The sequence below is a fragment of the Centruroides vittatus genome, unplaced genomic scaffold (assembly GCF_030686945.1).
Source record: "Centruroides vittatus isolate TY-2023 unplaced genomic scaffold, ASM3068694v2 contig_1891, whole genome shotgun sequence".
Taxonomy (NCBI): Eukaryota; Metazoa; Arthropoda; class Arachnida; order Scorpiones; family Buthidae; genus Centruroides; species Centruroides vittatus.
In genome coordinates, this window is record NW_027121163.1 from 244036 (window position 1) to 257122 (window position 13087).

A 13087-nucleotide genomic window follows, 5' to 3' on the forward strand; every position below is an offset into this window, starting at 1 on the left:
TATGTTTGTTTGCTTTAAAATTATAGATATTTTTAAAAGCTATTTTCTTCTAAATTTTTATTGTTCTATAATTTTTGCAAGATCTCGAGAAGTAGAGACCTTTTTTTTGAGTGTTGGTTAGTGGGAGATCGAGGAACGGAACCTGCTTAAGGAGGAGATGGGGAAAAAAGGAAGAAGAGAGAAAGGGGAGAAGAACAAGGAGGAGAAGGAAGAGGGGGGAAAATAGAGATAAAATGATAAAAAGAAGAAGAAGAAAGAAAGGAGAAAAGGATGAAAGGAAGAAAGAAGAAACAAATGAAAGAGGAGAAGGATGAGAGGAGAGCAGAAAGAGAAGAAGAAGAAAAAGAGAATGAAGTAAGGGAGCGAGAGAGAGAGAGAAAAAGGGAGGAGAAGACGAACAAGGAGAAGAAAGAGTGCGAGAAAGAGAAGAAAAAGGCAAAAAAGGAAAAAAGAAGAACAAAAAAGAGCAGAAAAAAATGGATAGAGGAAAAAAAGGAGTGAGGAAAAAGATGAAAATAAAGAAAGAAGAGAGGGAGAAAGAGAAAAGGAAGGTAAACAAGGAGAAGAACGAGAGGAAGAAGACCAAAAAAAGAGCAGGAAGAGAAGAAAGAGAGGGAGAAAGGGAAAAGGAAGAAAACGAGAAAGGAGGAGGAGGAGGAGGAGGAGAGCGAGAAAGAAAGTAAAAGACGAAAAAAAAAAAAAAAAATGTATGAGAGGGAGAAGAACAAGGAAGAGAAGGAAAGAGGAAGAAAACCGATAAAGGTCAACTCTATTAGGGTTTAATTGCATTCTCGTGTCACCAGGAGGGCGTTCCACAAACAAAATTTCACAATTTTTGAAAAATATATATATATATATATATATTTTAATCATAAAATTTTTCAGAAAAAAATTATTTATAATATTTAATATTTCGCGAAATACTTCAAAATATCGATTCGAAATTCATAAAGCATGAAAATATTTTTTCTTTTACGAATGTAAATAGAAATTTAACATTTTTAAAATTAAAATAAAGATAAAATAAGTGCGAATATACGAAGACGTGGGTTCGGATCTCGACCAAAGGTTCGAACCCACGCCTTTCTGTAACTCGTTTATACGGTCTGAAAGTTCGTTTCTTTCAATTTATACCCAGTAACATCTTACTGAAAGGCGTGGGTTCGGATCCCGTATATTTTTACGATAATTATGCCCCCTTTTTAAATTTAAATCATTCGGAAAAATAAAAAGTAGCCTATATCTACCGATACCCTTGGCAAAATTTCAGTATTTGCCACTTCACGCGCAAATTTAATCGTGTTTAATGATTAAAATACAAAATAATTATATTATAATTAAATTATATTATAGTTAAATAAATAAATTTACGTTTTAATTGAGAAAACTAACGAAATTATTAGCAAATTATTTCATCTGATTCCATTTCTTTGCTGACTCGACGTCTGGAATGGCGTTAAAATCGATGACGTCGACTTAAAGATGTTATTAGTTTGTAAAATTAATGGACGACTCGAATAAATAATTGTAATTTATAATAAATTTAGTTTCTAACGCTGATATTTACGTAAAAAAATATATAAATTATAAATTTTTTTAATATAAAAACGTTGGATAAACTTCCCTAACACTCGAGTCTCTCGAATTAATAGTCTGTTCTCTCTTTTAGAATAGCGCAATACGTCAATTTGACGTCATTAAATCAGATTTTCAATGAGAAATTCTAAGCGATGACGTCAAATTTACGTAAGAACGTATACTCTTCAATCGAACAAACTATGTTTATAATAAAAATTTTGTAATCAATTCTAATGTATTAAATTTAAACGTCGCTGAAGTATCCCTTACAACCGGAACCGTAAAAAAATATTTAGGGCCTGGGTGCTAGGGGCCTTTTCCCTATATCGGGATAAGATCAGTCGACGATCAAATGGCCAAAAAGGCCCTACCACTCGGAACTAAATCCCGAATCAGATTTTTCGTAAGAAGCCTGTCTCTCGATCGCCCTCTTTGCGGGCCTGGCCGAACACGTGACAGATACGAAAAAGGGCCCCTCAGCGCTCACAGAGAGCCAAACATAATAAAAAAACATTAAATTATTCTGCTCATTTTTTCGGGAAACCTGGTGGGGCCGCATCTACCGTTTGCCAGGCTCTACTTAAACGATTACAAAGGGCCAGCAAGGATCCCAATTACATCAAACTCGTGTTATAAATTACTTTAGAGGTAAGATATTTATAAAAATGGCGCCGGAAACCAAATACTGTATTTTTTCTTTGGCAGATTTAGCTTGGGATTTTCTGTATTTTTCTGCAATAGAGCAGAAAGAAGATGAGAAAGAATCTATTATAACGGGGCATACATTCGATATATCGATTAAATGATGGATCGAAGCGCATTTATCCGCTTGAACATATCATTTATTTAGCTCTTCTGCCCCGATAAATATCGTATCATTTGTTCATTAATCATTTATAATTATAAATAATATAATTATCGTATAAACATTCCCACTGTCGTACGTCTGTCTGTCCTTCTTAAATCTCGAGAACGGAATTAGAAAGGCCTAAATGAGAATCTAAATCGGATATGGAAAGCTTATGGGTATATATGAACGCCCTGTTTGGACCGGATGTCACGTGATTTTTTTAAAATTAAATAATGGTTGCATATTGCAGCCTGGTATTATGACGTAGCCGGTTTCAAATGAAACAGACTAAGCCATTGGTTTGTTTATCCATTGCCAGACAACGATATAACGAACTTTGAAAGGACTGATTTAATTCACGTTTTACTACTGGAGAAGAGCGAGGAGCGATATATCGAATTTTCACTATATCGGGTGGTCACTAAACCGAGAATTCAGCTGTATTGTTTGATTCGATCATGGTAATTATCTTGCTTGATAGAGGCAAGATACCTTTGTTCTGTGAGGCCCTTTAAGATTTGGCCTAACTAGTCATAAAATAGAGACCCCGTCTCTCTTTTATGACTTTCAGAGAGAGACGGGGCCTCAAAGAATAATATACAGTGAAATAAATAAAACAGATATAAATGTACTTTTCACCCCTTATTACACGAACAATTATTTAAGGCTTTTTATTTTCACTTCAGGATCTTTACAGGGCCCATTACAGTAAGAGTCTAAGTAAATGGGTGTAGTTAAAAGGCCCTAAAGAGATGGCAAAGACTTAAATGGCATGGTAAAGATTTAAGTAATTGGGCACTGTAAAGGGCATGGTAAAGGTTCATTGTAAGTGGGCTTGCAGACCGGAAATAATTACAATTAAATCTTCTCTGTATTCCGGAAGAAACACATCACCATTTTTCAATTTGAAGACTATGAAGATCCAAATCGGGAGTGTCACTTTATATTTTCTAACCGATTTTTCAGAGATTACACAAGATAAAAATTTGAAAAAAATGGAGAAATGGAGCCATTACCTTCATAAATTCTACACTTGATTCTAGAGGATTATCGAATCGAAACAGTAGAAGAAAGCTCTCTTCTAGAGGTAACAGTTGAGCCAACTGCAAGAAGAAGAAAATTGATTTCATATTGGATTCGTCGCCTACAGAATTGAGATTATTCTTAGTCTCCTCGAAAGAAAGATAAAGGGAAAAAATACACCATAATTCCACATCCTCAATTAACTTCACCCTACCTCTTGTATCTCAATCTTGCCATCTCCATTAATATCGTAAGTGTCCATAAAACACTTCTTCACCTCGCTCATTACCTCATCCGTCATGGGCTGCTAGAAAAGACAAAAAAGTTTTCGAGCTGGATTTAGGTCTAGGCACAACCTAGGCCCCTCAGAAAGTCGATCATTTTGTTATATTTGCCACCATTGGAGAAGCTTACTCGAAGCTCCGAGTACGATTCTCGTAACAAACTCGTTGAATTTTTAAGGGGGCATAAGTTGTGCCTAGAGCCCGAAATTTATTTTATACGTCACCAGTTACATATTATATTTTAAAGTGGTGATGTCACATACCTGAGGCACAGCATCTGCTCCGGTGACAGCAGAAACAAACTCTTTAAGAAAGTTATCGAGCTCCTTCCCTTCGATGAAACCATTACCTAAAATAAAATAAAGTATAAAAAAGCTGAAATTTAATTTTATGCCCGAGCCACTTACATTTTTGAGGTCCTGTATATTAAAACAAAGAAAATAAAATAAATAAATAAAGATTTTTGTCTTCTTAAAACATAGGAAAATGCAATAGAAAGTCATGTTGTTGGGGCCTGTGTAAAATTAAAGCCTTGTCAGATGGTCCTCGTGACAGCGCCTCGTTGATGTAGTTGCTAAGCGATATTCTGGATCAAAGATGGAGAGTAGTTATTAAAAGCCAATTTTTTTTGTCTTATTTATGTGTTGTTAGTATGTGCAGTTGTGTTCAAAGAGCTCTTGTTTATGACGTGAATTTAATGTTGTTGCTTTCTGTTGTGTGATGTTGTGACTAAAGTGTAATGTTTCCAGACGTTTGTGTAGTCTATGCGATGCGTGAGATGACTACAGAGACAATGACACCAATAGAAAAACTAAGGATACAATGTCATTTGTAGAAGGATTACATAGACAATACCACCTGTAGAAGAAGGACTACAGACACATCGAACACTTAATTTATCTTTCACATGCGCTTTCCCTTCTTGAACGAGTTCGTTGTACTTATTGATTTTACAAGCGTAGGTAATTTGTATATTGTGGTGTGTTTAGGGCGGATACAAGGGCGTCTGTAAAAGGCTACTTTCCTCCACTAGATAATAATAAATTTAAAAGCGTGAGGCCCTGAACCATGGGACACTACTCGTGGCAGTCGATCTCGGACTTCCAGAGCAGTAAATATTTAGTGATTCTGTTAGAACACAAAAAATCCCTCTAAAGTGCTTCCACTCTTCTAATTGGTTTGTCAAAGCTCTTGAGATATGTCTGCACTACTTTGAACCTTCAATTTGTCTCTTGAATTGAGAATATCTTTGAAAACTTATCAAGTGAACATCTCTTTTATCCTTTCTCTTAGTTGTTTACCTTCTGATATTTCACTCCGTCTTTTCAGTGTGTCCTGTAAACTGTGTCCAATCAAACAAAGTGTTTTCTTTTTTATATTGTTTGCAAAATTCCCCTTTGTCCCAGATTTGAAGTATGTCGTTTATCATCTCTTCCCTTCAGCTTATCCTTTCTACGGAGTGGGTGTAAAGTAACTAGACATTTACAAATCATTATAATTTTTGTAATAATAATGCAAACAAAATAAAATCTATATGTACTACATCTACAACAATCAATACCATTTTATAGTCTCTTCGGTGATGTGGACAGCGAGTGAGAGAGACCGCACGCGAAGTGACAAAAACGGAATGGCCGACCGCTAGTCTGTTTGAGAGTGAACGCAGATTGCCGCACACAAGGTGTGGAAAATCGGTGGTGTCTATGCAGAAATGGTAGCGCCCGGTGAAGCTGCCCGGTCGTGGCACAGTCCGTCCGGAAACAATCAAGACTTGTCATTCGAAGTTAAAATGACAATAGATTCTGCTGCGGACGTACAGAAAAGTTGCCATCCATCTACGCCACGATATGAGGAAAACGTGTCGTGGTAAATTGCGCCTAAGTCTAAATTGAATTTAAAGGCATTCATCCGTATTTCCGCTTAATATGATATGTGTCAAATATTTTTCATTACTGTTTCCTTATAAATGAAGAAATTATAGAGATTTCTCGATGCCTAGTTATTTTACACCCGCAGAGTAGTCTTAATTCTGTTTTTTCAGTGCATCGCGAGGTCACGATATCAGGCTTCACACCGTACAGAGATACATCGGGCCCTATAGTAAAAAGACTCGGTGATAGGGCCCGCTATACAGCCTATAACGTGTAAGGCTTATAGAAGTGTGTATATAAATAAATGTAAGCTTAATTTAAATAATTAAATATGCTAATCTCTTATTTATCTTCATCCTAATCGATCAATTAGGAATTCGTGATTATATATTGCAAGAATTATCGTAAATGTTAACAAATATATTAATTTTAAGATTGATTTTCTCTAATTATAATTATTTAATTCATTTGTTCCGCTTATAACTTACCAATTTAATACCCATTTAATCTTTTCAGAGTAGCTTAAATTTTTATATCAATAATCATTAAATATGTTTAATTTTTAAACACATACAGTGAACATTTCACAATTGCATCATTATTTAACTAATTACCATTAAATAAGTGATCAAATGACGATGCAATAACCTAATTGCCATTAAATAAGTGATCAAATGACGATGCAATAACCTAATTGCCATTAAATAAGTGATCAAATAACGATGCAATTACCTAATTGCCATTAAATAAGTGATTAAATAACGATGCAATAACCTAATTGCCATTAAATAAGTGATTAAATAACGATGCAATAACCTAATTACCATTAACTAAGTGACCATTCATCGAATATTTAATCACCTATTTAATGGTTATTTGACCATTGGGTCAAATAACCATTAAATAGGTGATTAAATAACGATGCATGGTCTAGCGATATTAAATAAGTGATTAAAACAACCTTATGTAATCCCATTCAATGATCATTGAACAGATTTATTAGTCGCTGGTCACTATTTAATCGTCATTAGTTAAAACGCTTTTATGTAATCCTGTTTAATGATCATTAAACGGTTTCAAACGTCCATTGAATCTGTTCTAGAAACTCAAAATCTGCAAAAAATAAATTAATGATTCAATGTTTTATATCTTGGATTAATTTAAAGTGTTTATATTATACATTTTGCAAAGAAGAAAGAAACTCAACGAAAGTAAAAAGTAATAAATAAGTCTGAAGTTCTTGTAGAGAAGAGCCCGCAGGACTCTTTGCAATGGACTTCTGACATAGAAGACCTCTCGAAATTCAATATTTCATATGAAAGTGATGTAAAGTTTCGGTGCTTTATTAGGGAGGCCTACATTTATGAATGGCCCAGATCTTATTTCACTGCGAAAATCGGCAGTGAAGATTTCAGTTCGAACCCGATCTAACATTTTCATAATTTATTATGGGCCGTACTAGTCGAGGGCATTGTACTACGTCGCATTCGAGGGCCTCAATGAGGCCCGAATAGAATAGTCAGTTGTGGGTTCTCGTCCGATCGACGAGCCGGTCACGTGGTTTTCTTCACCCCAAATAGGGAGCCCTTTTCTCAGAAAACCTAGCCCAGTGTTGCGTTGTCTTCCTCATCACTCCACTCTTCATGGATGTCGGAGATCATCAAAATTCGATACTCGTTGATACTCCGACATCCACGAAAAAAAAATCCTTTAATATTCTATAAAATTAGTGCCGGGTTGTTCGTTGGGCAATAACAAGGCTAATTTAATGATTAGATACAAAGCAATTTGGCTATAGTTTGGCGGTTAGGCCGCCATCTAATGATAAATTTAATTATTAAAAATAAATTTAAATTTAAAATATTCTGGAAGATGCCAAATTGCTTTATATATAATCATTAAAATTAGCCTTGTGATAGCCCGATGAATGATCACGTAGTTCGTCTGGCATTAATAATTGAATACCGTTGACGTTATTATTATTATCATTACAGAATTAATTTGATTTTTTAAATAATAATTTTAATTTGTTGAAAAACAATGAATACTAACAAGAACAAAATCATCGCTAGAATATTTTAATTTATTTCTCGACAAAAGAATTAAAATTATTTTTCGCATTTACGCTTGAGTTGAAGTATATTAAATATAATTAAATTTTTTAGAATATTTTATTAAATAAATTAATTAAAATAGAAATTTTATCAACTTTAAACAATATATATATATATATATAATTAAACACAGCGCAATATAGTTCCACCAGAGGGCCGAGTGGCCGATAAGTTAAAATGGCAGCTTACTGCTCTGGGGACCCCGGAATTGAATCGTCGCCAATCGAAAACCCGAAGAAAATTTTCGGGGTGGCCCGATCGTATATGTGCCGCCTTTCCCTGATCAACGAACTGAATTATAACACATAAGAGGCCCTTCCCGTCCATGAATAATAAATATTAAATTTTTTAGAAATAGGGAGGCTCCTCGTAGCGCGATGCCCTAACTTGTAGCTTGTTTAACTTGTGTTTGTAAATAATAAAGCACTAAAAAAAAGACAGGAATTTAGTGTTTGGGTTAACTGTGTACTCTAATGGTTCCTTCCTGCTGGATTCAAATTAGTAAAGAATTAATTAGAAGCTAGTTAATTCCTTTGTTTGTCTTTTAGATTTAAGAAAATTTACAAACGAAAAGTGGGCAAAAAGACAAAGTATACTCCCAAATTTTATAAAATTTGGCATCGAAGGTCCCATTTAGCAATTCGCTTGAGTATAAAGTATTGTTTCTAGTTAAAAAACAATACCGAAAAAGTATTTGTATCATCTCGTAGATAAGTAAATTTATTGCATTCGGATAGAAAGGGCCCAGCAAGATCATCTGGACCAAGATTTAGTCATTTATCAGTGGTGGTTGGGGCCCAGGCGAATTTGAATTAGGAGGCCCCGTGTACAGTGTTGACTTCAGACATTTTTCTTCGGGGGGAATGTTTTGGTGGCAATATTTTCTTATAAACATTGGTTTATGGGACCCCAGGCAATTGCGTGAATCGAGAAACCAAAATTTCGGCTTATTATTAACTCTACGTCAAGGGATATTTCATGATTTAAAAACCCCTATTTAAAATATTTAAGGCATATATTAATGTATCGACATTGGATACTTTATCTTCGTAATAACGTCCATTTATCTTCCTAATATCGGGGTTTTATGTATGTAAATGAATTAGCTGGTGTCGATGCTCATTTATTTATAGGATTCGGTGTAAAATTATAGGATTTATTATAGCGAGAACACAATACAATATACGAGCAAAGTTCGATTTAGCGTCGCGATTGCAATCTGCTAGAGGGGAGACGAAACTGTCCCGGATTAAGGAAAACCAGAAAACCCCACGCGGCCATCACCGAAAACCAATTTATATTGGCAATAAATCAAGTGTGGCGCTAAACCGAAGTGACCCAAGCGATAAGAATTATACGTAGTAACGAGGTAAAGGCGCAAGGTTGAGTTTGGGAGTTTTAAAGTCACTTCATTCGGCTATAACAATGGAGGAATCTCAATTTAAAATCGAGATTCTTCAGGAGGATCGGTTCGGCGGTGTTGGCTTTACGAGAGTGGCACTGTTTAGGGTGTTTCTACGTAGAGGTTTGAATGTAACTTACGTTCAAGTGTGCACTTTCGCATGTTGCGTGTGTATGAGGTATAAATCGTGGTATATAATTCACATTAATGTAAATCATGATGAAAGGATTCTGAGAAATTTCTAGACAATTAATTACCTCATCCATCAAGAAGAATTTTTCATTTTAAATACTTTTTTGTGGTACAATCTTTGTACAACCTTTTTAATTTTACACATCACTGATTGGCTAGAATCCACAAGGGGAGCCAGGGATTTGGAAAAGGGGCCCGATAAATCCGTGTCCCATACACTTTTTATTGCTTTGTATACCAATTAGGCCTGTATGGAGAGGGCCCAGCATTAACCTCTATCATGGATGAAGACCAAAATTTAGTGTTTTTATGTTTACAAAATTGAAAAGAAAGCGATGTAAATTATACCTTTTGGAAAAGAGTAGGGCCAGAAGGTAAACTGGCAAACCTGTTCATTAAAAAAAAAAAAAAAAAAAAAAAAAAAATTTACAGATTTCAAGATGTAGAATTAAACGTAATCTTTATCTGGGATTTACGTACAGACGGAAAGACGGGCGAAACTACTAGAAAATTCATTAGATAAATAATTTAATCGAATATAAAATATATTAAAAATGCTTTTCTTTAATAAAAATTTAGATTATTCAACTTCAGAAAAATCAATCTGAAGATAGCGTGACACGAAGAAGCTCTCCTTTCTTCTTTTCAGTGGGAGACAAATTGATTGCATTGTTGTCCTCGTTATATCGAGGTCACGTGAGAGAGACAATCAGTCAGATGTTCTTCGCGTGTTTCAAACGTCATTATCTTTTAGTTTCCCCCCTTTTTCCACCTGTGGCCGAGTGGATAAAAGCACCGAACACTGATACTTGGTCACGGGTTCATACCCGATTAGCGGGATGGCTACGCGTAGCTTTGTGTGCTTTCTTCGTGTGTTAACACCTAAATCGGGGCCGGTTTCCTCATAGAAAGTCCTCCTGGGAGACATCCCTTCCTTGGCAGATCTCCCATGTGTTGCGTTGCCTTACCCCATCCATCCAATTCAATTTTTTGTGTGTTTTATCTGTTCGACTGTAAATTATCTGTCACGTTTCCAATTTCTCCTTACACGATTCTACCCAAAAGTGACATTTCAAGGAGACGTTCAACTGTTCCTGTATAATACCATAAATACACTTAAATGGGCCCTCTATATGACGAGTGCTAAGATAGGATATTTCATATTAAAGGTGGCTAACAGAGCCAACAGACTCAAAGACCCTAGTCTACTTGTTACGTCTTAAGGATTGGATCGAATTGGTGGGATAAGGAAGCGCGACTCAAGAGCGATTTGTCAAGGGGGTTGTGCTTCCCGGGAGGGCTTTCTGTAAAAATTACCCTGAAAACTCTATGTTGCCAGCCCTTTCTCAGGCACAAACCCATGTTCAGTTGGTATATCTACACCGCACTAGTGAGCTTTTACATCTTAAAGGGATTAAAGGGATGCTCAAGTCTTCTTACAGAAAATTTTATGCGAATCCCTAGCCTTGGTATGCCCTATAATAGGGTCCGTTAGATAGAAGAAACCAACAAAAACATTTAATTTTCAGCTCCAGAGGCCCTTCAAAATTTAGTGTTCCCCAGATTTGTATGAACGTGAATCTCGAATCCTTCAAGAGTATGGGAAATTGATTTTTCTTAAGGTAAACTCCGCCCAGTTTTCTTTGTTGTAGTAGCTCTAAACAGGGAAAAAGATCGAACAAAAGAAAAGCAAACAGTTAATTAATAATTAAAATTAATACGTGACTAATTAAATTAATTACTTAATTATAACGGCGCAAAACTGTAATGGGAGGAGCGTGATTAAGACCATGTTTCTTGAAAGAACCGGGTCTTGGCCTGTGACAAATAGACTCGGTTTTTCTAGAATAAATTATGATTTAATAGATTAAATGTCAGAAAATTCGGTTAACAATAACACTATTCGATATTGTGGTATATCCGAAAGCAGCTGCTCGTGTCATGATGGATTGGCCCTCAGCTCAAACCGAACAATATGTCTAACCTCAGTTTACCTGCCTTTTAATAGCCAAGGTAATTGATTGATGCCGGACAATAGTTTATGGTATAGTTATTTATTTAAAAAATAAGGATTTTTGGGACAGAAACTGAATTCGGTTCCCCCTTCCCGTGAAGTTTTTAGCGATTATTGCAGATAATGCTATACCTCTGAACTAAAATGAGAATTTTATCTGTATTAACTTAAAGGCACAATGGTTTTCGATCGGTGTTTTTCTGTATTGTTACTGCTTAAATGTTTGTTTGCTACGCGCGTGCCCATTGATACTGATTTTTCTTCCAAGCATCTACAAGAAGACATCCTTATGGATTATAAGAAGTCAACAATGGTATTGTTTTTAATGCAAAACACTTATATGACAAAGCCAAATTTATGCTCCCTGAGATCCAAATTCGCAATGGCCAGCCTGAATGAAAGATGAAATTACCTACGATAAATTATAAATATCAGATCAAACTCGAACCTTTACCGGTAGTCTGATCACTTATATTATTATAACAAGAGAGCCATATTGTATTTTTTCCCCCGTGTTTCGCTAACATCCAGTGATTATAAGGCCCACCAGTATAATGTGGGTAAAGAAGATAAACACTCGAACACTGGAGCCGGTCGCGTGTTCGCGCCTTACCAACGGGCTGGCCACGTGCCTAAAACCTAAATAAGGAACGGTTTCACGTAAGAGTCCGGAAGACATCTTTTTGAGGTCATTACCAAATTAATAAACCCAAAACAGTGTTAAAATTTATATTATAGTTTCTAAATAGCAAAATGTAACAAAAATAAAACTTTTTCTCAATACGATACAATGGAAATACAACAGATAATTTGTAACAAATGTTTTTACTAAGTTTTCTTGATACCCAGTTCAAATACTGTAACTGTAACACTGTTAGTGCCGTAACAGGGATTAACTTGAAATTGATAATCAAGAGCTAACTGGGCCACTTAAATAATTGTTGATTGATTATTAGCAATCTGTTTCGCTTTGGTTTTTAGCAATTATTGAGCATGTTACCTTCAGTTACCGGCAGTTACTCAGTGGCGTAGCGAGGGGGGTGCAAGGGGGTGTATCATCCACCGGGCGCCACTCGCAGAGGGGCGCCCAAATGGTCTCCAAGACAAACTATATGTGTTTCTGGAGGGGAGAAGAAACCGCCAATAAAGTGTTGTGCCCGGACGCCAGTTATGTTCGCTACGCCACTGCAGTTACTAAACCTGTTACATTATAGTTATGGCAATTATTGAGCCTGTTACACTATGATTCGTTCATTTTTAATCCTGTTTATACAAAATTTAATAATAGATTTTGTCACGTGCCAAATATCATAAAAAAAAGGTATTTAAAATCCACGTCACTGTCAGATTTAAACTGTTTTAATGTATAATTCATCACATCCATTATTTTCAATTAAATTTACAACTTTATGTGTAATTAACACTAATTATTAAATTTATATATTAATAAAAATCTAATTATTCTAATTTGAAAAAAGTTATTAAATACTGCCATTAAATATTTAATAACAATTTAATTAAACAATATTGATATCGTAATTAATTATAATTCATGCAATTAAACATAATACTTAGTTCAAAAGGGCTAATAAGAGGCCTTTCACATACCCGTCGTGGATTTAGTCATTTAGACAGGATGCCGAGAAACGGGAATGACCTATCTGGGTTAATTCATCAATCGGTTAGATGATCCGGGTTCGAGTTCCTTAGAACAAGAGAGAGGTGTTTAACTGCCTGTCATTCTCTCTCTCGTGATTAA

General features: G+C 35.4%; 1 protein-coding gene across 3 annotated transcripts in view; it reads right to left on the minus strand.

Annotated features, from left to right (window-relative positions):
• LOC136970051 (calbindin-32-like) overlaps nt 1-13087 on the minus strand; it is a 211602-nt gene that overhangs the window by 182591 nt on the left and 15924 nt on the right. For 2 of the 3 annotated variants that reach the window (XR_010879933.1, XM_067264417.1), the window contains exons 2-4: nt 3999-4084; nt 3666-3758; nt 3445-3531 (exon numbers count right to left, since the gene is read on the minus strand). Coding sequence is in view for 2 of the 3 variants with exons in the window: in XM_067264417.1 (XP_067120518.1) it covers nt 3445-3531; nt 3666-3758; nt 3999-4084 (266 nt within the window). In the remaining variant the exon portion in view is untranslated. The remainder of the gene's footprint in view (nt 1-3444; nt 3532-3665; nt 3759-3998; nt 4085-13087) is intronic. The other variant, XM_067264419.1, reaches the window with a different exon arrangement.